At 42.4% G+C, this 27,541-nt stretch overlaps 1 protein-coding gene across 3 annotated transcripts in view; it reads left to right on the forward strand.

The window, feature by feature from the left end:
• The window catches only part of EFTUD2 (elongation factor Tu GTP binding domain containing 2), a 54,257-nt gene that overhangs the window by 17,385 nt on the left and 9,331 nt on the right, over positions 1-27,541 (forward strand). For all 3 annotated transcript variants that reach the window (XM_007535739.3, XM_016193704.2, XM_016193705.2), the window contains exons 8-17: positions 874-964; positions 3,452-3,534; positions 6,196-6,362; positions 12,131-12,255; positions 15,792-15,855; positions 16,196-16,286; positions 20,593-20,728; positions 23,551-23,678; positions 25,094-25,287; positions 27,099-27,210. In XM_007535739.3, coding sequence (XP_007535801.1) covers positions 874-964; positions 3,452-3,534; positions 6,196-6,362; positions 12,131-12,255; positions 15,792-15,855; positions 16,196-16,286; positions 20,593-20,728; positions 23,551-23,678; positions 25,094-25,287; positions 27,099-27,210 — 1,191 coding nt within the window. The remainder of the gene's footprint in view (positions 1-873; positions 965-3,451; positions 3,535-6,195; positions 6,363-12,130; positions 12,256-15,791; positions 15,856-16,195; positions 16,287-20,592; positions 20,729-23,550; positions 23,679-25,093; positions 25,288-27,098; positions 27,211-27,541) is intronic.

Genomic DNA, 27,541 nt, shown 5'->3' on the forward strand with positions numbered 1-27,541 from the left:
GAAAGATAACCACTATAGTTCTTATAATTAGTTTGCTTCTGTGCTTTGTTTTTTCCCTAAATTCATGTGAATCAGATCGCTAAATTCCACGAGTAAAACCATCTGGTAGTTGTTTTTTTTTTATCTCTTTACTTATTTTGCTAAACATAATCACTTCCAGTTTTATCCATTTTGTCCCAAAGGACATACACAGTATTATCTTTTTTGATTGCAGAATAGTATTCCATGGGATATATATCCCATAACTTCTTTTTTTTTTTTTTTTTTTTTTATAATTTAGTTATTTATTCCCTTTTTGTTGCCCTGGTTGTTTTATTGTTGTACTTGTTATTGATATTGTTGTTGTTGGATAGGACAGAGAGAAATGGAAAGAGGAGGGGAAAACAGAGAGGGAGAGAAACCCGCTGCGCTACCGCCCGACTCCATCCTATAACTTCTTTAGCCAGTTATCTGTTGATGAGTATTTAGACTTTCCTCTCTGGCTATTGTGAACAATACAGCTATAAACATAGGGGTGTATATATCCTTCTAATTAGTGTTTTTCTTTTGGATAAATGCTTAAGAGTGGTATTGCTGGACCATAACATAATTCCATTTTATTTGCTTAAGAACTGTCCATGCAGTCTTCCAAAGGGTCTGCGCCATTTCCATCCCACCAGCAGTAATAGCAGATTTTCTTTTTCTCCACAGCCTGTCTAGCACCTGTCATTTTCTGACTTGGGGATGTGAGATGTGAGATGGTGTCTCAGTATAGTTTTGTTGGTTTGTTTAGTGATTTACAGAATAACAGGTGCAGTTCCACACTGTTCCCACCATCAGAGTTCTGTGTCCCCATTCAGAAGCAGCTTTGACTACTCTCTTTGTGATTTTCAGAGAGGTGTTGGCATCAAAAGTACTCCTGTGACAGTGGTCTTACCAGATACCAAAGGAAAATCTTATCTCTTCAATATTATGGACACACCAGGTAAGACATTCCTTGATCTTTTTTTTTCTTCTAAGTTTTAAAAATATTTATTTTCCCTTTTGTTGCCCTTGTTTTATTGTTGCAGTTATTATTGTCCTTGATGTCATTGTTGTTGGCTAGGGTAGAGAGAAATGGGGGGGGGGAGACAGAGAGGAAGAGAGAAAGAGAGACACCTGCAGACCTGCTTCACCACCTGTGGAGCTACCCCCTCCAGGTGGGGAGCCGGGTGCCCGAACCAGGATCCTTACACCGGTCCTTGCACTTTGCCATATGTGCTTAACCCGCTGTGCTACCGCCCAACTCCCTCCTTGATCTTTTAATGTCAGAGCCATCTCCAGTTTGATTTTTGTACTGCTGCTCTTTCAGAATCAAGCAATGTTTTTTAAAAATATATATATATATTTATTTTATTTTTTCCTTTTTGTTGCCCTTGTTTTATTGTTGTAGTTATTATTATTGTTATGATGTCATCATTGTTGGATAGGACAGAGAGAAATGGAGAGAGAAAGGGAAGACAGAGAATGGGAGAGAAAGACAGATACCTACAGACCTGCTTCACTGCCTGTGAAGCGACTCTCCTGAAGTTGGGGAGCCAGAGGCTCGAACCGGGATCCTTACGCTTTGCCATGTGTGCTTAACTTGCTGCGTTACCACCCAACTCCCAGAATCGAGCAATGTTTTTACATCCCCTTTACTTATATTGTATTCTCTAGCTCTGCTCTTGCCTCTCACACAATTAAAAAGTAATTCCCCAAGGGGCCAGGTAGTGTTACACCTTGTTAAGCTCATACATTATATTGCACAAAGACACAGCTTCAAGCCCCTGGTCCCCACCTGCAGGGGGAAAGTTTCATGAGTGTTGAAGCAGGTCTACAAGTGTCTCTCTGTCTCTTGCCCTCTCTATCTCCCCCTCCTCCTCAATTTTTCTGTCTCTATACAATAATAAATAAAAATACATTTTTTTTTAAAAGCAGGGGACTGGGCAGTAGCACACAGTTAAGCACCCACAGCGTGAAGCACAAGGACTGGCATAAGAATCTCACTTCGAGCCCCCAGCTCCCCACCTGCAGGGAGATCGCTTCACAGGTGGTGAAGCAGGTCTGCAGGTGTATCTTTCTCTCCCCCTCTCTGTCTTCCCCTCCTCTCTCCATTTTTCTCTGTCCTATCCAGCAACAACAACAATGGAAAAAAGGTGGCCACCAGGAGCAGGGGATTTGTAGTGCAGCCTCTAAGCCCCAGCAATAACTTTGGAGGCAGAAAAAAAAAAAAAAGCAATCCCCCAATAAAATAATTAAAAAAAAAAGAAGTAAGAAAATGCTGCTAGGAGGGCCGGGCAGTAGGTAGCACAGTGGGTTAAGTGTACATGATGCAAAGCACAATAACTGACCTGGTTTGAGCCCCCAGCTCCCCACCTGCAGGGGGCTCGCCTCACAAGTGGTGAAGCAGGTCTGTAAGTGTCTGTCTGTCTTTCCCCCTCTCTGTCTTCCTCTCCTCTCTCCATTTCTCTCTGTCCTATCCAACAACGATGACAGCAATAACAACAACGATAAACAATGAGGCCAACAAAAGGGAAAAAATGGTCTCCAGAAGCAGTGGATTTGTAGTGCAGGCACCAAGTCCCAGCAATAGCCCTGGAGACGAAAAGGAAAGGGAAGGGAAGGGAAGGGAAGGGAAGGGAAGGGAAGGGAAGGGAAGGGAAGGGAAGGGAAGGGAAGGGAAGGGAAGGGAAGGGAAGGGAAGGGAAGGGAAGGGAAGGGAAGGGATGGGAAAGGAAGGGAAGGGAAGGGAAGGGAAGGGGAGGAAAGGGAAGGGAAGGGAGAAAAAAGAAGAAAATGCTGCCAGGGAGGTGGCACAGTGATAAATAAAGTGCAGGAGTTAAATGCAGAAGGTCTTGCATTTGACCTGTGGCACTGAATATACCAGGATGACCCTCTGGTTCTCTTATCTTTCTGATGCTGGACATGAAGGTTACCGTGAGAGCAACATGTCTTGCCCTGTGGCTAATTCTTTTCTTTTAGAAAGAATCAACTCAAGCCATAGTTTTAAAAGGGAAAATTGGGGTTTTGACAGATTGGCCTTGTTTACCACATCAGGTGCTCAGTACCCTCATACCTCTTCACTCTGTCCCCACTCCCACTAGCAGCATCTTACAAGAAGCTGTCTTCAGTCCTCTAGGTAAATTCCTTTGCCCTTCCTGCCCCCAAACTCTCTTCTGTCCCTCTCTGCTTACTGCTAATTAGACTAAGCTGATTTGTGTATGAAGGTGTTGTGCCCTCAGGTAAAACACTACGTTTTTTTATGTTGAGGGTGGGGGGCTTCTATATAAAAACATAAGCCAAGAAAGTGGCACAGTGATGGAATTTTATATACTGCAGAGAACGGTGGGGGGAGGGGATGTTGGGGCTTGAAGTGTCTTTCAGAACACCTACGAATTGTGCCTCCTCCTATCATATATAAGTAGTGACTTATTTGGCATTGACTTTTCAGGACATGTGAATTTTTCTGATGAAGTAACAGCTGGCTTGCGTATTTCTGATGGAGTAGTCCTTTTCATTGATGCTGCTGAAGGCGTGAGTCTGATTGTACTTACTCTCCTGAACCTCCCCCCCCCCCGCCCACAATGCCCAGAGCACTGAGGAAACTGGAGCCAGAAAAATTAAATGCCTGCAGGATAAAGACTTATATTTGTGGGGGGCCAGGTGGTGACACACCTTAAGTGCACATATTACCATGTACAAGGACCTGGGTTCGAGTCCATACTCCCTACCTGCAGGGGGGATGTTTCATGAGCAGTGAAGCAGGTCTGCAGGTGTCTTTCTCTATCTCCCCCATATCTTTCAATTTCTCTCTGGCCTATCCAATAAAATAGGAAGGAAAAAGAAAATAGAAAAAGGGAAAAAAAAAAAAAAAAAAGGCCCTGGGAGCCATGGATTTATAGTGCTCGCACCAAGCCCTGCCAATAAAAATACAAAATAAGTATCTACATTTGTTGGGGCCGGGTGGTGGCGCACCTAGTTGAGTGCATATGTTACAGTGCATGAGGCCCCAGGTTTGAGCCCTAGGTCCCCAGCTGCAGGGGGAAGTTTTTGCAAGTGGTCAAGCAGTGTTGCAGGTATCTGTCTTTCACCCTCCCTATCTCCCCTGCCACTCTCAATTTCTGGCTGTCTCTATCCATTAAAGAGATATTTTACATATATATTGGCTGGGCAGTGGCACACCTGGTTGAGCACACATGTTATAATGCACAAGGACCCGGATTCAAGCCCCCAGTCCCCACCTGCAGGGGGAAAGCTTCACAAGTGGTGAATCAATGCTGCAGGTGTCTTTCTGTTTTTCTCTCTCTCTCTCTGTCTCCCCCTTCCCTCTCAGTTTCTGGCTGTCTCTACCCAATAAATAAAGATAATAATTAGAAAAAAATTTTTAAAAAGAAAGTTTAATATATATATATATATATATTATAAAATTAGTCAGCAAAGGGACACAGAGATCATGCAATGGTTGCATACCATGCCTGAGTCCCCAGAGACCCCAAATTCAGTCCATGGCACCAACACTGGTCTCTCTCATTAAAGTAAAATAAACAGGGGCAGGAGAGAGAGCACAGTGACTGTGCAAAAATACATTTATGCCTGAGACTCCAAAGTTCCTGGTTTAATCCTCAGCATTACCATCAACCAGAGCTGAGCAGTACACTGATGTGTGTGTGTGTGTGTGTCTCGCTTTCACTCTCAATAAAATAAAATATATATTTTTAAGATTTAACATTTTAAAAATAAAGTTAGGCAGCAAATGAAGTATAGAAGTAGGTCTTCATATGGGTCCCTTCTATCCCTACCGAGTGAAGCTCAAAAGTTAGAATCCATTATTATTCAGGAAACCCCAAGGCTAAATGGCAGTTGTAAATAAAAAGGTGGGAGGAGATTATATTTGTGTAAGTGGATTTTAAATATGAGTTTTTCTAAACTAGGGACAGATTGGAGAAAAGAAGTCCAGAGTGTCTTCTGTTTCTAAATTGAAAGATGAGAGGGTGGGGGCAGATAGCATAATGGTTATGCAAAGAGACTCTTGTGCCTGAGGCTCCAAAGTCCCAGGTTCAAGCCCCCGCACTACCGTAAGCCAGAGCTGAGCAGTGCTCTGGTAGAAGAAAAGATAGGTAAATTGGCTAGCCCTCATTTATATAGTCATTGCTGACATAGCCAGCAGAGGGAGCCAGAGCTTCCTTTTTAAAAAATTGATCTTGGGTTAGAGTAAATAGTATGTTTATGCAAAGAGACTCACATATCTGTGGCTCTAAAGTCCCAGGCTCAAAACCCCACCACCACCACCACCACCACCACCATAAGTCAGAACTTATTAGTGCTCTGGTAAAATAAAAAATGATAATAAAATTTTTTAAAATTGATCTCTTTAATTTGGGAGTTATTTCAAACTTGGGGTAAAGTTGAAAAAATAGAACTCTCTCACTTGCTTTGTAAATTCTCTCTCATTGTTCATGTACACACCTGTGTGGTTATTTCTATCTTTAACCCCTTATTTGAAAGTAAACTATTTCAGAATATATTTCCTAAGAGAAAGTGCAATTACATACATAACCAGACACACCACACAGAGACTTTAATATTGACACAATATTATATACAGATATTTTTCTAAAACAAACTTTATTTAATTTCAATAATTGACCCAGTACTTATTTATTAAATAAAGATTGTCCCAGTCTTTATTTATTTTCCTACCTGGGGACTACTCAGCTCTGGTTTATGGTGGTGCCACGTTTGAACTTGGGGCCTCTAAGCCACAGTCATGGAAGTCATTTGCATAACCAGCAGAGGGGAAATAGCATAGTGATTATGCAAAATGACTTTCATGTCTGAGGCTCCTGGATCCCAAATTCAGTTTACCACCATATATATATATGGTTTGTTTTTTTTTCATCAGTTCTTCTTGGTAAATCCAGTTCTTTTCCAGAACCATGGGTTCTCTGTAGCCTTCTTCTCTTCCGTATCTAACACTGAGAAATCTGGCTCCCAACATCATTGGTGTTTGTACACATTACTAGTCTGACAGGCATGCCCTTTGAATCCTATATCTGACTTTGGGCAAGATGTTCTCTGGTTCTACTGAATAATCTGTCCCCCATGTCCTCTTTTCCATATTTCATACTTAAAATAGTACCCTCTGAACTCTATTCTCTTTGCTTTTATCACCACTCGCTGAATTGTATCTCTCAGGTGATGCTGAACACAGAGCGACTGATCAAACATGCGGTGCAGGAGAGGCTGGCTGTGACTGTGTGTATCAACAAGATTGACCGGCTGATCCTAGAGCTGAAGTTGCCGCCAACTGATGCTTACTACAAGCTGCGCCACATTGTAGATGAGGTCAATGGACTCATAAGGTATAGGACTCTAGGGAGTGGATTTTCTATCCTCTGGGACTCTGGCTTTTCAAAATCTTAGAATTAAACACTTCTGGGGGCATCTCTGATTCTTGGCACATTTGATGGGCAAATCTAGAGATATATTCTGGGTCCTGTGGGGGATAACTTTACAACCTTAGCTTCATTGGCTCTGATTTAACCACTTTTACAACTTAATACATATCTTCAGTTTAGTATTGTGTCAGTACCTTAGGTTTTACAGTCAGTCTCATCTTTGCCTCATACCAACTATGTATAGGTGGACTTAAATTTATAAAGCCTCAGTTTCTGTAAAAAAAAAAAAAGAGGAAAATAACTGCCTAATGGAACGTTACCCAAAAAGTAGGTAATCAGTGTGACACATTTAGCCCAGTGCTAGCATATAGTCTCTGACTGGTAAACTTTTACAACTCTTGACTTTAAGCAAAAGGCCAAGAAGCACTTGATAGAGGTTTAAAAAAAAAAAGTTATTTATGAAGGAAAAAGAGAACCAGAGTATTACTCTGGCACATGCAGTACCAAGGATAGAACTTGGGCCTTCGTACTTGAGAGTCTGACACTTTACTTTCTGCACCACCTCTCAGGTCACTATCTCTTTATTTTTATTTTTGTTGTCACTCTATGACTTCACTCCAAGTCAGCATTTTGATTTTTAGTATATTTGTTTTAAATAGAAAAACAGGGGCCCCATCTGCACTGGGGTCAATGACAAGCTTCACAAGTGTCTTTCTCCCTCTGTAGCTCCTCCTCCTCTCTCAATTTCTAGCTGTCCTTTCAACTAAAAAGAAAAAAAAAAAAAAAAAGACCTCCAGGAGTGGTGGATTCACAGTGCAGGCAGGCACTAAGCCCCAGCAATAACCCTGCAGACAAAAACAAAAGAAGATTAAAAACCGAGGTGTCAGACAGTGGTGCACCTGGTAGAGCACACAGATTATAATACACAATGCAAGCTGCAGATCCCCACTGCGAAAGGGGATGTTTCCTGAACAATGAAGCAGGTCTACAGGTGTCTTATGTTTCTCTCTCTCCCCCTTCCCTATTGATTTCTGCCTGTCTCCAGTAACTAAGTAAATAAAATAAAAAGATACAGTTGTACCAAAGCTTCCTTTGGTGTGATGGGTACCAGACTCAGATATAGGCCGTCCCCATGACAAAGCAAGTGCAGTACCCAAATGAGTTATTTGACATTTTGTGACTTATTTAGGAAATGGGAAGTGACTTGCCTAGTAGAGCACATTTTTTTACCACGTTGCAATGACCCAGACTTGAGCCCCAGCCATAACATCAGTTTATTAATAAATGAGATTGAGAGATATACACACACCAGAGCGCCATTTAACTCTGGCATATAGTGGTGTCACACAAATCCTCTAACAGTCACCTATTATAGTACAGTAAGTCCTTCCCAGGTGAGCTCTCTTCAGCCCAGATATAGCTGCTTTTTCATTATTAATTTTTTTAATACTTTACTTTAATGAGAGAGACACCAGAGGTGGTGCTGGGGATTGAACCCTGAGTCTCAGGCATGAAAGCCTTTTTGCATAACCATTATGCTTTGCCTTTTTTTTTTTTTTCCTTTCAGTTGTCACCAGAATTATCGCTGGGACTTGGGACTTTGTGTTTGCACAATGAATCCATGCTCCCAGTAGGCTTCCCCCCTCTTCTTTCTTTGTTGTTTTTGATGGACATAGGAATTGAGAGGAAAGGAGGAGGTAACGAAGAGATACCTGCAGCACTGCTTCACCACTCATGAAGCTTTTCCCCTGCAGGTGGGGATGTTACAGTAACCTGAAACCCTGGTTGTTGTGTGTGGTAATGTGTGTGCTTTACCATGTATGCCACTACCTGGCCCTACTTTTTTTTCTAACTTTATTTTATTTGGTAGGACAGAGAGAAGTTTAGAGGGGAAAGGGAAATAGGGAAGGAGAGAGACAGACACCTGCAGACCTACTTCACCACTTGTGAAACTTTTTCCCTGCAGGTGGGGACTAGGGACTTGAACTCAGATCCTTGTTCACTGTAATGTGTGCACTTAACTAGGCACCACCACCTGGCCCCTGCCCTACCTATTTTTCACCCTTTTTTTTTTTTTTTTTTTTAACCAGAGCACTGCTTGTGATAGTATGGGGGGGTTGAACATGGGACCTTGAACCTCAAACATGAAAGTCTTTTTACGTAACCATTATGTTTTCTTCCCAACCTACATTTTCCCCCCACCGAAGACCTCGGTTTATACAACACCACTGCTCTTCGTGACCTTTTTCTTTTTTTTGTTTCTTTTTTTGATAGAGTGTGAGAGAGGAGAGACATCACTCATGAAGCTTCTACCCTGTAGACATCCTATGTGGTGGTGTTGGGCTCAAACCTGGCTTTTCATGCATGACAAGTTCTATTTTCTACCAGACAAGCCACCTCTCAGCCCTTTAAGTATCTTTTATGGTATACTTTATTATTATTATTATTATTAAACATTTTTTAATTTATTTATTTTCCCTTTTGTTGCCTTTATTATTTTTTATTGTTGTAATGTTATTGATGTCATCATTGTTGGATAGGACAGAGAGAAATGGAGAGAGGAGGAGAAGACAAGAGGGGGAGAGAAAGATAGACACCTGCAGACCTGCTTCACCGCCTGTGAAGTGACTCCCCTGAAGGTGGGGAGCCGGGGGCTCCAACCGGGATCCTTACGCCGGTCCCTGAGCTTTGCGCCACTTGCGCTTAACCCTCTGTGCCACCGCCCGACCCTCGAACTGGGATCCTTATGCCGGTCCTTGTGCTTTGTGCCACATGCGTTTAATCTGCTGCACTACTGCCTGACTCCCTATGGTATACTTTTATAATGTATTTAGCAAGGCGGATTTTAGTCTCGTTAATTGGTATGAGTGGGATTAGGAAACTATGAAATATATAAGTGGCTTTGAGGAATAGGATATATGAAACACTGACAAGACCATAGGATAAGATGGGTACAATTCCACCTTTCCCTAGTGGGGCAAAGCTCTGGGGAAGCAGGGCTCTAGGACACATTAGTGGGGTCTTCTGCCCAGGAAAGTCCTATTGGCATCATGGTAGCATCTAAAACTGGTGGCTGAAGCTAAATAGATCTTAAAGACTGTCATCTGGAAGCTAGTGGAATACTGGTATCTTCTTATAGAACACAGGAGGAGGCTTCTTACTGAGAATGCCCATCCAGCTAAGAATTAGAATAGTACCTTCATGGCTAGAGACAAATTTACCTTCAGAATTTGACCTCTGCACTGCCACTTCTCTCTCTCCCCCCCCCCCAGTTGTAACACTGATTCTCAATAGTTTTATCATTTCCCTTTCTGGAAGGACTGAGAATGACTAGATCGAAAATAACCATCAGGAATCCAAAATATTATATGATTAACTTGTTTGAAAGGGGAAGAGGGACAGAATAAAGGTAATCCTGATTTGCCAGTATGGGAAGTAAAAGATATATCTCACCCCCTAAACAAAAAATAGTAACATATTGGTGGTAGGTATGGTGTGGAACTATATACAATATAATCTAAGAATCTCGTAACCTATTAATCACAAATAAAAAAGCAGCTTTAAAAATATTGAAAGCAGTTGTCTCTGTGGACTATAATATAGACGTGCCTGGAGTGAGGTGAGGGGCTGCTCTTTATCAGCTAGTACTTTTATTTCTAAATTAAGAAATTTCACAAAACAGTGTGTTAATAAACCTACAGTTATGAATTTAATCCCTCTGTGTGATTTGGTTTCTTATAAATGCTAATTAATACTGTACTAAGTAGCTTAGCATGACTGACTTCCGGATGGCATTTAAAAGACTCAAAAGTTGGGGGCCAGGCAGTAGCACAGTGGGTTAAGCGCACATTGCACGAAGTGCAAGGACCCGTGTAAGGATCCTGGTTCAAACCCCTGGCCACCTACAGGGGGGTGGCTTCATAGACAGTGAAGTAAGTCTGCAGGTATCTGTCTTTCTCTCCCCCTCTCTGTCTTCCCATCCTCTCTCAATTTCTCTCTTCCTATGTAACAACAATGACAGCAATAACAATAATAATAACAACAATGATAAACAACAAGGGCAACAGAAAGGGGAAAAAATAGCCTCCAGGAGCAGCAGTGGATTCCTAGTGTAGGTACTGAGCCCCAGCGATAACCCTGGAGGCAAAAAGAAAAGAAAAGAAAGACTCAAAAGTTTTAATGCAGGGGCAGTGCCACACCAGGTTAAATGCACATAGTGTGAAATGCAAGGATCCCAGTTCAAGCCCCAGCGCCCCAGCTCCCCACCTGCAGGGGGTTGCTTCAATAGTGGTGAAGCTAGTCTGCAGGTGTCTCTTTTTCTACTCCTCTGTGCCTTCTCCTCCTCTCTCAGTTTCTCTCTGTCCTATCCAGCAACAACTATGGAAAAAATGGCAAATGGCCTCCAGGAGCATTGGATTCATAGTGCAGGCAGTGAGCCCCAGCAATAACCCTGGAGGCAAAAAATAAAAATGAATAAAGAAAAATTTTAAAAATGTGTTTAAGTTTTAATGTAATTATATAAAAACAAAGTAAAAAAGAATATAGAGCAGTGGGAGTGGGGAGCAAAGTTGCCCTTTTCTCATTCACTTATACTGACTGACATGTTTTTGCATTTGTGAAGTTGAAATTTCTTTAAGATTTCTGATACAGTAGATTTGCTTCCTATGTTCCAAGGTCTTTGTCTCCATCCTTCAAGCTTTTTGTTTTTAATTTTCATTTGTAAAGTGGAAATATTAACAAGACCATAGGATAATAGGGGTACAATTCCCACCACCAGAACTCCCTATCCCATCCCATCCCCCTCCCTTGAAAGCTTTCCTGTTCCTTAGCCCTCTGGGAATATGGACCCAGGATCATTATATGGTACAGAAGGTGGAAGATCTTACTTCTGTAATTGCTTCCCCACTGAACATAGGCGTTAGCAGATTGATCCATACTCCCAGCCTGTCTCTCTCTTTCCCTAGTGGGGCAGGGCTCCAGGACACATTGGTGGGGTTGTCTGCCCAGGGAAGTCCGGTTGTCATCATGGTAACATCTGGAACCTGGTGGCTGAAAAACAAATTGTCTACTGAGTTTTCGTTCTTTTTTAATCTGTTTTTTAATATTTATTCTCTTTTGTTGCCCTTGTTTTATTGTTATAGTTATTATTGTTGTCATCATTGTTGGATAGGACAGAGAGAAATGGAGAGAGGAGAGGAAGACGGGGAGAGAAAGATAGACACCTGCAGACCTGCTTCACCGCCTGTGAAGTGACCCCCCCCTCCAGGTGGGGAGCCGAGGGCTAGAACCGGGATTCTTACACTAGTCCTTGCACTTTTTGCCACCTGCGCTTAACCCACTGCGCTACCGCCCGACTCTCTTCTTTCTTTCTAAGATCTATTTATATATTAAGAGAGAGGATGGAAGGAAAACCAAAGCATGATTCTGGCACATTCAATGTCAGGGATTGAACTTGGGGCCTCATCCTTGAAGAGTATGATACCACTACTTCTAAACCCCTCAAGTTTTCTATGTTCACTGCAGAACATACAGAATGTTCCCAGCTCTGGAAGATCAGCTGGTTATTGGGAGTCAGGGAATAACAGCTTCATGGGACTTTCTTGGACCAGGCTATCGGCAAACTCCTGAGGGCAAGGACTAGAGACGGGATGATATCGAATCCCTGCTTTCACTCTTGGCTTGGTCAGTGTTACTGCACATCCTGACTTTGCTCATGGCTGTCTCTCTTTCAGCATGTATTCAACCGATGAGAACCTGATCCTATCCCCTCTCCTGGGCAACGTCTGCTTCTCCAGCTCCCAGTATAGCATCTGCTTCACGCTGCGCTCCTTTGCCAAGATTTATGCCGACACCTTTGGTAAGTTGTGACTGGCAGGCTGTCTCACCAGAATCTCCTGTTGTGAGGAGCATTTCATATATTGGTATCATTTTAGGCTCTGTATGTACTCTGTGCACTTTTCTGGTCTCTAGATGCTTTTCAGGCTAAGTTGGTTCTAACAATACAAAATAAAGGTAACTAGAATGAAATGAGAGGGAATTTATTTTAGGAAAAAAGAATCTCTTCAAGAATGAGATAGATTTTAGAAAAAGAGAAAGGAAGGAAGGGAAGGAGGAAAGAAGGAATGGAATAGAATTGTCTGTGCGCATAGGCCTGTCCATATTTTTCAGTGGAACCTTTCTCACTCATAGTACCTCTAGGTGTCTTTCCAATCATATCTAAGCACATAAGAATCTTACAGGCCTGTGGTCTAGGAGGTGGCACAATAGATAAAGCATTGCACTCAAGCATGAGGTCCTGAGTTCAATTCCCGGCAGCACATGTGCCAGAGTGATGTCTGGTTCTTTCTCCCACCCCTCTCTCCCCTATCTTTCTCATTAATAAATAAATATTAAAAAGAAGAGGAAGAATCTTACAGGCCTAAGAGAAACCTCATGATGAATTTGTAGTCAGTGAAAGGAAGCTTCCACTGGATGACCAGCTGAATTCTTTCTTTTTTTAAAAAAATCTTTTTAATATTTATTCCCTTTTGTTGCCCTTGTTGTTTTACTGTTGTAGTTATTATTGTTGTCGTCTTTGTCGGATAGGACAGAGAGAAATGGAGAGAGGGGGAGAGAAAAATAGACACCTGCAGACCTGCTTCACTGCCTGTGAAGCGACACCCCTGCTGGTGGGGAGCTGAGGTCTCGAACCGGGTTCCTTAAGCTGGTCCTTGCACTTTGCGCCATCTGCGCTTAACCCCCTGTGCTACCTACCACTGGACTCCCCCAGTTGAATTATTTCATATGTACTTGAGCTCTCAGCACCAGAGCCTTGGGACCCAGCTTTTCAGCTTGAAAGATTACCTTAGAATCCATCTCTGTGCCTCCACAACTACATCACATTCCAGTGGATCATATCTTGGTGTCATTTGCATTTTTGTTGTTTTCTTTTTCTTTTTAAACTATCATCCTTGGTTTTAGAGCTAAGGAGATATAGGCTCTCTGAGAGAACTCATAACTAATCAAGGGAATTCTAGTACTTCTGTTCTTACCAGTGAATTCTCAGTGTGAATATATTTGCTCTTAAGAAAATAATGAATGACTAAAAATTTGTCTCTTTAATATGTACATACTTTGATACATTTTCATTATGGAAAAATAGAATACATTAGTAAAATCTATTGAAGAAAATTAAGTTCTCCATTATCATAACCATTTCATACTTTTTTTTTAAGATTTTATTTACTGAGGAGAGCGAGAACAAGAGCATCACTCTTGCATATATGCTGCCAGAGATGAAGCTCATAGCCAAGAGTCCAACAGTTTATCCACTTTACCACCTTCTGGACCTCACAGACAATTTTTGGTAGTTCTTCCTGTTTAGTGTTTTACATGTAGTTTTACATGTATTAACTGTAGTTATAATAATAAATATAGAAGATAATAAGTATGTATTTATACTATATTTTTATTACTGGAGTGTAAGAATTTGCCTATTAAAATTTACTTATGAAGAAAATCGGGGGGGGGCTGGCAGTAGCACAGCAGGTTAAGAACACATGGCGCAAAGCGCAAGGACTAGTGTAAGGATCCAAGTTTGAGCCCAGGGCTCCCCACCTGCAAGGGGGTTGCTTCACGAGTGGTGAAGCAGGCCTGCAGGTGTCTATCTTTCTCTTCCCTTCTCTGTCTTCCCCTCCTCACTCTATTTCTCTCTGTCCTATCCAACAACAACGACAGCAATAACAACAATAATAGTAACAGCCACAATGATAGACAAAAAGGGGAAGCAACAAAAGGGAAAAAAATGGCCTCTAGGAGCAGTGGATTTGTAGTGCAGGCACTGAGCCCCAGCAATAACCCTGTAGGCTCAATGCCTATACTTCTCCCGGCAACCGTTTTTTTTCCTTTTTTTTCTTTTCTTTTTTAATTATATTTATTTGATAGCCAAAAATTGAGAGGAAGGGGATTATAGAGAGGGCAAGAAGCTTTCCTCCTGCAGGTGGGGACTGGGAGCTTAAACCTGGGTCCTTTCTTATTGTAACGTGCGCTTAACCAGGTGTGCCACTACCCAGCTTCCCCTTCTTTTTATTTTCTATTTGGTTGGGCAGATAAAATTAAAGGGGCAGGAAGAGATAGAGAGGGGGATTGAAAGAGAGACACCTGCAAACCGACTTGCTTCACCATCATGACACTTCTCCCCCCTGCTGTTTAAGAGTGGGAGCTTAAACCCTGGTCCTCACACATCCCAGTGTGTACACTTAACCAGGTACACTACCATCTGTGCCCATGAAAAGTATTTTATATAACTTACCATTTGCACATAGTCTAGAAATACTATATGTAACAATTTTTTTCATTAGATTTTTTTTTTTTTTTTTTTTCTGTATAAGTACCACACACTAACCGATTGCACCATTGGAGCTCTGAAGTTTTTTTTTTCCTGGAAGTTGATCTTGGGGAGGAATATTAGGGATCATTGAGAACTTAACCTGTTTGCATCTAATAAAACTATTGGGTTGTTTTTTTTCTCTGGCTTCTGACGGTGCAGGGGATTGAACCTAGGAAACTATTGGGTTGTCATGATGCATTTTTGCATAGAAAAACATAGAAAAGTATGTCATGACTTCTCCGACCCAGTATTTCTAGAGCCTATGAGACTAGAATCCACTTTGCCTTTTGATCAGATGATACTGCCAAAATATATACATCTTCTAGCAAGAGTTCTATAGCAAGGCTTGAGAAATATCTAACTTCTAGCAGTTTCGTCCAGTGGAAGACAGAATCCCACAAAGTGAAGGACAACAATGAAAGTTAGTGTAGGCCTCCTGCCAGATAACTACTATAGGCAGGTGGAGCTCAGGGAATTCAAACTCCAGTGTACAAGGGATCAAAGAAAGCTACATGAAGGAGATGGGACCCTAGAGAACAAGGAGCCAGAATTCCAGGCTTGCACGGTTGGGAGAAGAAACGTCTGGGTGAGTAGTATTGGCATATGGCTGTTCACTAATAGTTAAAAAGGAAATATGTTTAAGTAAAAATTGCTGACAGGCTGGGTTGGAACCACATTGAGACAAATGTAAGTGCAAATGTAGGGAGGATGACATATAGATAATAGAACTTGCTCCATTGAAAGAAAGGAGTTAAACCATGTTGTTGTCTGTGGCTTAGTCTTAGTGTCCACAGAAGATGAAGATCAGAGAGGCTACTCATTTTGGCTCCAGCAGACCTTGTGAGCTTTGGGCCAGTTCTGTTCTTTGTGCCTCAGTGACCTCGTCTGCCTGTCTGGTAACGTGGAAATCCTGGACCTTGGAAATGAAGGTCCTAGGATCCCACAACTGCAAACTGTGGCACTTGAAACAAAATTTCAGATAATTTTTTTCTAGGTAGATTATAATTGTATGGCTTCTCTTAAAGGTGACATTAACTATCAGGAATTTGCCAAAAGACTGTGGGGTGACATCTACTTCAACCCCAAGACGTAAGTAGAATGTGGGGTCTGACTCTGGAGAGGTGCTCCATTTTCCCGGTGAGAGCAAGCAGATAACGCTTTCCTAAAATCAACCCCTTTGTTGATTTTAGTAGATATGAGCTACTATCTCTCTTCCTCTAAGTGGGCTGGCTACCTAAAACTGATGTGAGGGGCTGTTTCTCTTGTGGCCTTCACAGCTCAGCTCAGGCTGTCAGGATCTCTCCTTGGAAATTTTATGCTTACACATACCCTCCTTGCCTCCTTGCCCTTAGTCCTGCTCAGATTCATAATGTCAAGATTGGTGACACTGCCTTCTCCCTTCTGGATCATCCATAATTCTTCTCTTTAGGCGAAAATTTACCAAGAAGGCACCAACCAGCAGCTCTCAGAGGAGCTTCGTGGAATTTATTTTGGAGCCCCTTTATAAGATCCTTGCACAGGTGAGTCTTGGTCCATCTCCTTCAAGTCTGAACCCAGATTTCCCCTTGTTGTCCCTAAGCCTACACAGTTTTGGATCACTAATTATAACGGTGGTTTGGTTACCAGTAATCTGGAACTAGATAGTACAACCCACAGAGTACTGTTGAAATTAGAGTAGAGCTAAGGAGATAGCGTAATGGTGATGCAAAAAGACTTTCAGGTCTGGTGCTCTGATGTCCCAGGTTCAATCCTATGCACCACCATAAGCCAGAGCTGAGCATTGCTCTAGTAAATAAATATAAAAATAAGAATTGAAAAAAATAGAGTAGAAGGAAAAGGCACAAAGGTCAGTTTCTTCTTCTAGCGTTTGCCCTTCTTCCGTAGCCAGTCAACAGCGTCAGGTTGAGCCTGATGTAAAGTTTCGAGACCTCCTTTGAATCTGGAGAGGTGGCAGTCGTTGACTATGTGGGTCATAGTCTGTCTGGAGCCGCAGGGGCAGTTCGGGTCGTCTCTGGCTCCCCAGCGGTGGAACATAGCGGCGCACCGGCCATGGCCTGTTCCATAGCGATTGAGGAGGGCCCAATCATGACGTGCTAGGTCAAAGCCGGGTTGACGCTTGCAGGGGTCTGTGATGAGGTGTTTGTTCTTTACCTCAGCTGACTGCCAACTTTGTTTCCAAGAGACTGGAACAGAGAAGTTCAGTGTAGGCGTAGGGGACCAGATTGGGTGACGAGACGCAGTGCTATAGCTCAACTAAGTGGGGGCACGCTCCAGCTTTGTCATGCTTGCAGCCCACTTTCTAGAACAGCCATTGCTGCCCTGGGGGATGCTTTCATGCTGTGGTGTCTTTCCCTCTCTCCCTCTGTCTCTATCTGGAAAATTACTGAACCAATGAAGTTCCAGTGACAACCAGAAGTGTGTGTGGGGGGGGGGGGGGTAAGGAGATGACAACAGAAAGAAAAGGTACAAACTTGAAGAGTTTTGTGCAAAGAATGTGATAATAACTAAAACTTTCAGCTATAGGTTATCAATTTATAGTTGTGCATGTACATATATACATACATGCATACTTGTTATAGGTTATTTATAGCAGCAGTTAGAAAGAACTGGAAAAGCTAAATGTTCATCAGTGAGATAGCCTGGAAAAATGACTTACAGTATATCCCATAAAATGAAATATTTTACAGTCATTAGAAAAATGACTGTTTTGAATTTTTATTTTTGTTTTGCCACCAGGGTTAACACTGGGTCTCAGTGTGTGTGTGTGATTTCACAACTCCTGGCATTTTTTTTTTTTAATAGAGGGTGGGAGAGAAAGGAAAGATACCATAGCACTGCCCCACTGCTTGTGAAGCCACCCTCCCCCCTCCCTGCAGTTGTTCCCAGGTGTATAGTAATTTGTGCTCTATTGAGTGAGCCACCTGCTAGCCCCCTTCTTTGGTTTTAGTAACTGACTGTATGCTTACATGATATTTGTCAGATTGAAACGGGTGCATCAGACACTGGCAAGAATGCTCCAGATGGGGCCAAGAGATATCTTCACTGGTAGAGTGCACACTTAACCATGCACGAGAACCTGGGTTTGAGTTCTAGCATCGCATAGAATTACCATGGAGGACAACAAAAAAAGCTTCATGAACATGAGAAAGGTGTTATGGTATCTCCTTTCTGTCTATCTAAAATTTAAAGATTGGAGGAGCAAAATTTATATACCGGGAGAGTGGAATTACATAAACACAAAGTCCCAGTGAGCAACAACAACAACAAAAAACCCTAATGCTCCAAATAGCCTGGGGAAGTTACACAGTGCTTGTGCTGTGGACTTACCAGAGCTGAGTTGTGGAACTGGTAAAAAAAAAAAAAAGTATAATGTATTTGTGTGGTTTAAATATGCCTGAAAAGGGTACAAAAATGTTTATAGAATTTTCATTACAGATCTTTCTCCTAAGACAACTATAAAATATATGAGTGTTTAAAAAGCACTGTGATAAATAAATACATGAACAAAATGTGTGTGGCCATTCCAGCTGACAAAACAGGAAAACACACCAAGACAAAATACCATGATTAAACTGTATTAGTGTTGAAAATAGTATCTTCTGTCACACTGGAGTAGATTAATAAAATTAATTTATAGAATCTGTCTCAGTCGAGACCTTGAGGCTGCTGAGGATGATTTAACTTGGCCCTGCCCTGACAGGGCATGGACTGCTAGGTGACCTTTTTTGGTTTCCTCCAGTACAGTGATCCTCTAAATCAGAGAAGACTAAATAGGGAAGGAAGGGCAAGGAATTCCTAGTCAGGATGTGATTCTGCTTTTCAAACACCAGGGGGCAGCACTGGCAATAATGCAGTTAAATGCCTTTCTTTAGCCAAACTTCACCCATGGTTGGTTTGGAGGATAAATACAAAAGACTCCCCTGAAACCAGATTTTTCTCCTTGTCAAGAGCTCTTCCTTTCCTTTTTTTGCTAATGCAGTGCTAGGGAATTTTTTTTTTTTAAATCAGAGTACTGTTTAGCTCTGGCTTGTGGTGCGGGGGATTGAACCTGGGACTTTTAGAGTCTCAGGCATGAGAGTTTCTTTGCATAACTATTATGCTACCTACCACTACCCTTTTTTAGTTTATTTTTTATAAAGTATATTTTAATGGTTTGCATTCAGCAGTAAATACATGTGTCAATTTTCTCAAGTTTTCTGCAGAATACCCAAACCCCCAGCCTAAGTCCTATACTATTGTGTGCCAGGACTATATTGCTATCCCCCCCCCCAGTCCTTTACTTTGGTGCAAAATTTTATTGTATTTTAATAAGAGAGAGAGAGAGAGAGCACTACAGAGAGAAAGACCAGGCTACAAAGAGAAACACCAAAACACTGCTCAGTTTTGACTTATGGTGGTGGTGGGAGTTAAATCTGGGACCTTAGAGCTTCAGGTATGAAAGGGTTTGTTTTGTTTTGTTTTGTTTCCTCCAGAGTTATTACTGGGGCTTGGTGTGAATATGAGTCCACTGCTCCTGGAGGCCACTTTTTCCATTTTTTGTTTGTTCTTGTTATTGGATAGGACAGAGAGAAATTGTGAGAGGAGGGGGAGAGAAAGAAAGACATCTGCAAACCTGCTCCACTGATTGTGAAGTGACCTCCCTCTGCAAGTGGGGAGCTGGGGGCTCGAACTAGGATCCTTTCACTGCTCACTGCACTTTGTACTATGTGTGTTTAACCCAGTGTGCCACTGCCTAGCCCCCTCAGGTATGAAACTTTTATGGGGGCCGGGTGGTAGCACGTCTGGCTAAGTGCACACATGGTGCACAGGGACCCAGGTTTAAGCCCCGGTCCCCACCTATAGGGAAAAGCTTCATGAGTCATGAAGCAGGGCTGCAGGTGGCTCTCTGTCTGTCTCCCTCTCAATTCCTCTCTGTTTCTATACAAAATATAAATAAATAAAAATATTTTTAGTGAGAGGAGAGCTCTACACTATCATCCATGTAAGCATCTCACACATAAAACTGCATGTACTGCATTGGGCGAGCTATCTCCAGTCCCCAAAGAGTTCTCCTTTAGAAGAGAACTTAGGATAGGCAAAATAGCTCACTTGGATAGTGTACTTTCTTTGTCAATAGCACAACCTAGGTTCAAGCCCAGCCCCCATCACACTACAGTAAGCTTTGGTACTGTGTTGTCTGTCCCTGCCTCTGTCTTTCCTATCTGAAAAAGTCAGCATACAGTGGGAAAACACACAGTGATGAGAGAGAGAGAGAGAGAGAGAACCTGAGAAAATTGTATTGTGCAAAAAGACTTCCATGCCTTAGGCTCCCAAGGTCCCAGGTTCAATCACTGTCACCACCATAAGCCAGAACTGAGCAATACTGTGGTAAAAGGAAAGAAAAGGAAGAAGGAGGAGGAGGAGGAGAAGTAACAATAGGGAGTTGGGCGGTAACGCAGCAGGTTAAGTGCACATGGCATGAAGCACAAGGACCAGCGTAAGATTCCGTTTTGAGCCCAGGCTCCCCACATGCAGGGGAGTCACTTCACAAGCGGTGAAGCAGGTCTGCAGGTGTCTTTCTCTCCTCCTCTCTGTCTTCCCCTCCTCTCTCCATTTCTCTCTGTCCTATCCAGCAACAATGACATCAACAACTACAACAATTTAAAAAAAAAGGACAACAAAAGGGAATAAATAAGTATTTTTAAAAAGTTATATAAAAAAGGAAATAAATATTTCAAACAAAAAAAAAGTAGTCACAATGACACTTCAAATTACCCTTCTTTTGTCCTTTGTAGCACCACATTGGGGCTGTCAGTACAGCTGACATGGTATCTGTTGTTGTCACAGGTTGTGGGTGATGTGGATACCAGCCTCCCAAGGACTCTGGATGAACTTGGCATACACCTGACCAAGGAGGAACTGAAGCTGAACATCCGCCCCCTGCTCAGACTGGTGTGCAAAAAATTCTTTGGCGAGTTTACAGGTAATAAAGAGCTCTTATATCATCATACTGTGCCCTGCTGTATGTATCATGGGAACCTATTCCTTATCCCACCGTGGTTCGAGGATCTGAGGCTTTTTTAAGCCAAATGCCTATTGGGATACAGAATGCCTCATGTTTCCCTCGCTTCTTTCCTTAGCAGAATATAACCAGAGTTCTGCCTTGGGAAATAAAAGCAATTAACTGTACCTTCCAGAAAAGCATACAAGTAAAGTTCTAATATGTGGGGCCAGGCAATGGCGCACCTGGTTAAGTGCACACACATAGTGCAATAAGGACCGGGGTTCAAGCCCCTGGGTCCCACCTGCAGGAGGAAAGCTTCATAAGTGGTGAAATAGAACTACAAGTGTATCTCTGTCTCTCTCCTTCTCTGTCTCCTCCCCTCTTAGTTTGTCTCTATCCAGTAATAAGTAAATAAAAAAATAATAATAAAGTTCTAATATGCTAGCTAGGGACAGAAAGAAGGTAGGGTAAGCTGAGAGTTAGGACTAGATAAAGTATTAAACTCACATACGTGATGTCCCAAGTTCAATCACCAGCATCACATTTGCCAGAGTGACACTGTTCACTTCCCTGGTGTATTGATAACTAAATCTTTAAAAAATGAAGGAAGAAAAGGAAAAGGTAGAAAAGCATGCTATGAGAACTTGGAAGACGAGCTATAAACTTAAATATCTTTCTCCTGAACTCTTCTTCAGTTTTGATACAAAGAAAGTAAGTGATATGGCGCAAAGCACAAGGACCGGCATAAGGATCCTGGTTTGAACCCCGGCTCCCCACCTGCAGGGGAGTCGCTTCACAGGCGGTGAAGCAGGTCTGCAGGTGTCTATCTTTCTCTCCCCCTCTCTGTCTTCCCCTCCTCTCTCCGTTTCTCTCTGTCCTATCCAACAACGACGACAACAACAACAATAACTACAACAATAAAACAACAAGGGCAACAAAAGGGAATAAATAAATTAAATAAATATTTTTTTAAAAAAAAGAAAGTAAGTGATAAAATAGAAAGAGCCCTAGATTGGTTGAGAGAAGAACTAAGTCTTGCTCTGGTACTGTCCCTGAGCCAGCTTATAGTTTTATGAGAAGAGGAGGAGAAAAAGAAGCCCAGAACATCACTCTGACATATGTGATTCTGGGGATTGGACTTGGGATCTCATGCTTGAGTTTCCATTGTACTACCTCCCAGGGTGCTAGCTAATTCTTTTGTGACTAATCTCATCTATAAAAAATGGAGGTAAAGGGGGTCGGGTGGTAGTGCAGTGGGATAAGCGCACATGACAAGAAGCACAAGGACCAGCATCAGGATCCTGGTTCAAGCCCCTGGCTCCCCACCTGCAGGGGAGTCACTTCACAAGCGGTGAAGCAGATTGCAGGTGTCTATCTCCCCCCCACCATCTTCCCCTCCTCCATTTCTCTCTGTCCTATCTACCAACAATGACATCAAGAACAACAATAATATTAACTACGACAACAATAAAACAACAAGGGCAACAAAAGGGAGAAAAATAGCTTCCAGTAGCAGTGGATTTGTAGCACAGGCACCGAGCCCCAGAGATAACCCTGGAGGCAAAAACAAAAAATAGAGGTAGAGTAGGTGATAGCCACCTCAGCAACCTCTTGATTCTAAGTCTTTTGGGAATTAAGTGTATAAATCCCCAAAGTACATCATTTCAGTAGTTCAGTCTGGCCTGCCATACTGAATAATCTGACTTACAATTCATCTGACATACAACATACTAATTAAAAGCAATTGCCTGAGCTGGGTAGTTGAGCTCACACATTACAGTGCAAAAGGACCTGGGTTCAAGTCCCCATCCTCCACCTACAGAGGGGAAGCTTCACAAATGGTGAGATGGTTGCAGGTATCTCTCTGTCTTTTCCACTTTCTCCCTCTTCCCTCTCAATTTCTCTATCTTTATCAAAAAAATAAAGAAATATTAATAATACAAAAAAAAAAAAGCGAACATCTACCCCAGTGTTCTAGTGAAAGTTCTCTCTTCTGTAACTTACTGACTATTAGAAAAGGAAGGTGACTTATTGAACACAGATGCATGCACTACCCCTCAAAGATGAATAGTCAACTCTGGAATTTTTCTAAGCAAATCTAGAAAGAGGAGGTGGAGTGCTTAGTTCAGTCTAGGTGCTTATATTTTTTATATTTATTTTTGTTTATTTTAACTAGACAACTACTCAGCTCTGGTTTATGGTGGTGCTAAGGATTGAGAGCCTGAGGCATAAGGATTTTTACATAACCATTATGCTAGCTCCCCAGCCAAAGAGTTTATATGTAAGAAAGATTAATGGATTGACAAAAAATTTTTTGTCACTTGAGTTCCAAGAAATCACTGAAACATGCTTTTTGCAGTATTCTGGCATCACTAACTCTGAAATCTGGCGTCTTAGGGTTGCTAAGATAAGTAAGCTGAGAAGGCACCAGGCAGGGGGTGACCCAGATTTGAGCCTCTGGAGTAGTGAAACCTTGACAATAACAAATAAAATGAAATATGGCAGGGCATCACTTTCACTGAAATCATAGTGTTATACTATGCCTTTTAGAGTTAGAAATTAGTCCTCTTACTTTAAGCATTTTTTAGGATAGATACAGAAAGAAATTGAGAGAGAAGATGGGAGAGTGAGAGAGGAAGAGAAACACCTAGAGCACAGTTTGACCACTCGGGAAGTTTCCCCATCTGCAGGTGGGGACTCACTTTAAGTTTTTGACCATCATGAGTGGGCCAATACTTGAGCATTCACTTTCCCACCCCCACCCCACAAGAGTAGAAGTGAAGGCTTTCTTTTCTCCATAGGCTTTGTGGACATGTGTGTGCAGCATATCCCCTCTCCAAAGGTGGGTGCCAAGTCCAAGATTGAGCACACCTACACCGGCGGTGTGGACTCCGACCTTGGCGAGGCCATGAGCGACTGTGATCCTGACGTAAGGAAATATGCCCCCCAGCTCTGATTATATCCCTTCTGTAGGGGGATCCTATTTTCTAATCTTAGGAATAGTAACTTCTTTTAATCATGTCCTGCAGTGCTTCTCCCCATGAACACACTTAGTCAGACTTGAATTCCAAGCCTGACCTTAGTGACCAGGAAGGTGAATCAGTCAGTAAAGCTCAGGACTTACATGTGTGAGGTCCTGGGTTTGGTCCATGACACTGCAGATAGAGGAGCATTACTCCAAACTATCTATCTCTCTGTCTCTCCTCCACCCTTTAAATCAATATGCCTTTTTTTTTTTTTTAAAGTTTAAATGGACCAACACCTGGTGAAGTGCTCACATTAGTGCACAAGGACCCAGGTTCATGCCCCTGGTCCCCACTTACTGGGGCAAAGCTTTCACAAGTGGTGAACCAGAGCTGCAGGTGTCTCTGTCTCTATCCAATAATAAATAAAATTATTAAATAACTGAACTAGACAAAGCCCAATATGACCACTCTTAGTCCTATGATCTTGGGGATATTATTATTTTCTTTCATTCTGAGTCTGAGTCTTTGGCTGTAAAGTAAGGATAATAAATAACTATGTGTGGCCTGAAAGGTGGTGTAGTGGATAAAGCATTTGGACTCAAGAATGAGGTTCACAGTCCAGTTCCTGGCATCACATGTACCAAAATGAAGCTCTGACTCCCCCCCCACCTTACCTAATAAATAAATTGAAGCTCTGCACTTGTTATGAGAATTAAATATGGATAAGAAAGTATTGGCATGTACCTGGAAGTAAAGTTTCAATGAATGGTAGCAAATCATTTCATTCTGTTTTATTCTATGATGCTAAGTCCTCTAGCCTGTTCTGTTCTGCTGCTGCTAGGTCAAATTTTGTGTTCTTTTTATTCCACATAGTGAGAGGGAGACACCATAGCACCAGTGTTTCCCCTGGTGCTCTGGCACTCCCGTGTAGTATTGGCACTTGAACCAAGACATTCACCCTACTAGGTGAGCTATCTCCTGTCCTTGGTACTGGTTTTTAAATAAATATTTTCCAGCTATTCCTAAAGCAGTCTAGTTTCTTAGCATAAACACAGAGCTAATTGAGTTGTGAGTTTTATCTTTGAATGAATTTAGGGATACTAATTTTTATGATCTTGAATTTCACAGTGGCAGTCCAGGGCCAGGGAGACAGCTTAGCCTATTAGAGTATCAGTTGTATATCCGAGGTCCAGAGGTTACAGGTTCAGTCCTTGGCACCACTTTATACCAGACCTGATATTTACTGCCTCCCTTCCCACTACCTCATACCTTCCCCTTCCTGCCTCATATAACGCTTGCCATTATTGTCATGAGAGGTAGAGACAATGGTAATCACTGAGTGTGTGTGCTTGTGACTACACTTTGTCACCACTTTCAGGGTCCTCTGATGTGCCACACTACCAAGATGTACAGCACAGATGATGGAGTTCAGTTTCATGCCTTTGGCCGGGTCCTCAGTGGCACCATCCACGCTGGGCAGCCTGTGAAGGTGCTGGGGGAGAACTACACCCTGGAGGATGAGGAAGACTCCCAGATATGCACTGTGGGACGACTTTGGATCTCCGTAGCCAGGTACTGGGGTATTAATTCCTTGGAAGCACAGAAGCTGCTGAGCTCCCCCTAATAGAGTTTAAGATGACCCTTCTTCAGCAGCTCTATTGACTTGTAGGTCTTACTACCCAAAGACGCTAAGGCCAAAAGGCAGCTACTGTTGGAAGAACACTGAGAGCTTTGTCTTTGCACTTTGGATGGGTTATATGAGCTTTTGCAGTGGGAATTCTCCTTTTGGTGATCTTAAATCTCCCTTCCTAGAAGTCTATTCCTTTTTTTTTTTTTTAATTAATTTATTTTCCCTTTTGTTGACCTTGTTATTTTTTATTGTTGTTGTAGTTATTACTGTTGTTATTGATGTCGTTGTTATTGGATAGGACAGAGAGAAATGGGAGAGAGGAGGGGGAGAGAAAGATAGACACCTGCATACCTGCTTCACCACTTGTGAAGTGACTCCTCTGCAAGTGGGGAGCTGGTGGCTTAAACCAGGATCCTTATGCCAGTCCTTGCGCTTTGCGTCGCCTGCACTTAACCCACTGTGCTACCACCCAACTCCCCAGAATTGCAATTTTTGAACTTTTTAAATTTATTTATTTATTTATTCCCTTTTGTTGCCCTTGTTGCCTTATTGTTGTAGTTATTATTGTAGTTGTTATTGATGTTGTTGTTGGATAGGACAGAGAGAAATGGAGAGGGATGGGGAAGACAGAGAGGAGAGAAAGGTACCTGCAGACCTGCTTCACCGCCTGTGAAGCGACTCCCCTGCAGGTGGTTTTTTTTAAACTTTATTTATTTATTCCCTTTTGTTGCCCTTGTTTTATTGTTGTAGTTATTGTTGTTGTTGTTGTTGGATAGGACAGAGAGAAATGGAGAGAGATGGGGAAGATAGAGAAGGGGACAGAAAGATAGACACCGGCAGACCTGCTTCACTGCTTATGAAGTGACTCCCCTGCAGGTGGGCATTGGGGGCTCGAACCAGGATCCTTATGCTGGTTCTTGCACTTCACTCCACCTGCGCTTAACCTGCTGCGCTACTGCCCAACTCCCCCAAATTGCAGTCTTTATGGTGATTTCATCATCACTACATTCTGTCCCATAGACTACATCTTTTTTATTTTAAGATGAAATCACCATTTTTATTTATTTATTTAATCACTTTTGTTGCCCTTGTTTTATTGTTGTAGTTGTCGTTATTGATGTCATCATTGTTCGATAGGACAGAGAGAAATGGAGAGAGGAGGGGAAGACGGGGGGGGGGGGGGTAGACACCTGCAAACCTTCACCGCTTGTGAGGTGACTCCCCTGCAGGTGGGGAGCTGGGGGCTCAAACCGGGATCCTTATGCTGATCCTTGCGCCACATGCGCTTAATCTGCTGCGCTACCACCCAACTCCCCTTTTTTTTTAAATCCCTTTTGTTGCCCTTGTTTTGTTGTTGTTGGATAGGACAGAGAGAAAGATAGACACCTGCAGACCTGCTTCACCAATTGTGAAGCGACTCCCCTGCAGGTGGGGATCTAGGGGCTCGAACTGGGATCAGTTGCGCTTTGTGCCACCTGTGCTTAACCTGCTGTACTACAACCCAACTCCCGGACTATATCTTTTTTAGTCAGTAGCTAACATTCAACTAGAATTAGGTTGTCCTGTTTAGTCCTTTTGAAATGCTTCATTCTCTCTACCACTCCTAAGTTTGTAATTACACATCTGTATGTTCATGTCATTGTTTATTGTAGCCCTTCCCCCCCCCCCACCCCTCACTCATTACTTGGTATATGAGTTGTTCAGTAAATTTGTATGGAATGAATTTTCAGCCCAAGTTTTATTAATGCTCTAGGTACCACATTGAGGTGAATCGTGTTCCTGCTGGCAACTGGGTTCTGATTGAAGGTGTTGATCAACCAATTGTGAAGACGGCGACCATAACTGAACCCCGAGGCAATGAGGAGGTAACTATGTGAAGAGTTAACTAGAAAGACTTAAGCCAAAGAACCATGAACAACACATGAGCAACAAAGAGCAGAACATGACGGGCTGTATTCTAGTCACTGCTGCTTCCTGGTTTCTCACCTGGTTCCTCAGCACAGATTTGGTTGCATAGCTCTGACCCTGCATAGTCTCCCTGTACTCCGCTCAGATGCTGATGATTATTAGGTGTTGGTCAACATTTCTCCTTTGGCTATTTCTGCTTCTGTTTCTATTAGGGGTCCCTCAATTCTTTCTACTCTTTGTCCTGCCAAAACACATGGGAATAACTGATCCTTCAGGTTGCCTTCCAGC

This window comes from Erinaceus europaeus, chromosome 12 (assembly GCF_950295315.1).
Source record: "Erinaceus europaeus chromosome 12, mEriEur2.1, whole genome shotgun sequence".
NCBI lineage: Eukaryota > Metazoa > Chordata > Mammalia > Eulipotyphla > Erinaceidae > Erinaceus > Erinaceus europaeus.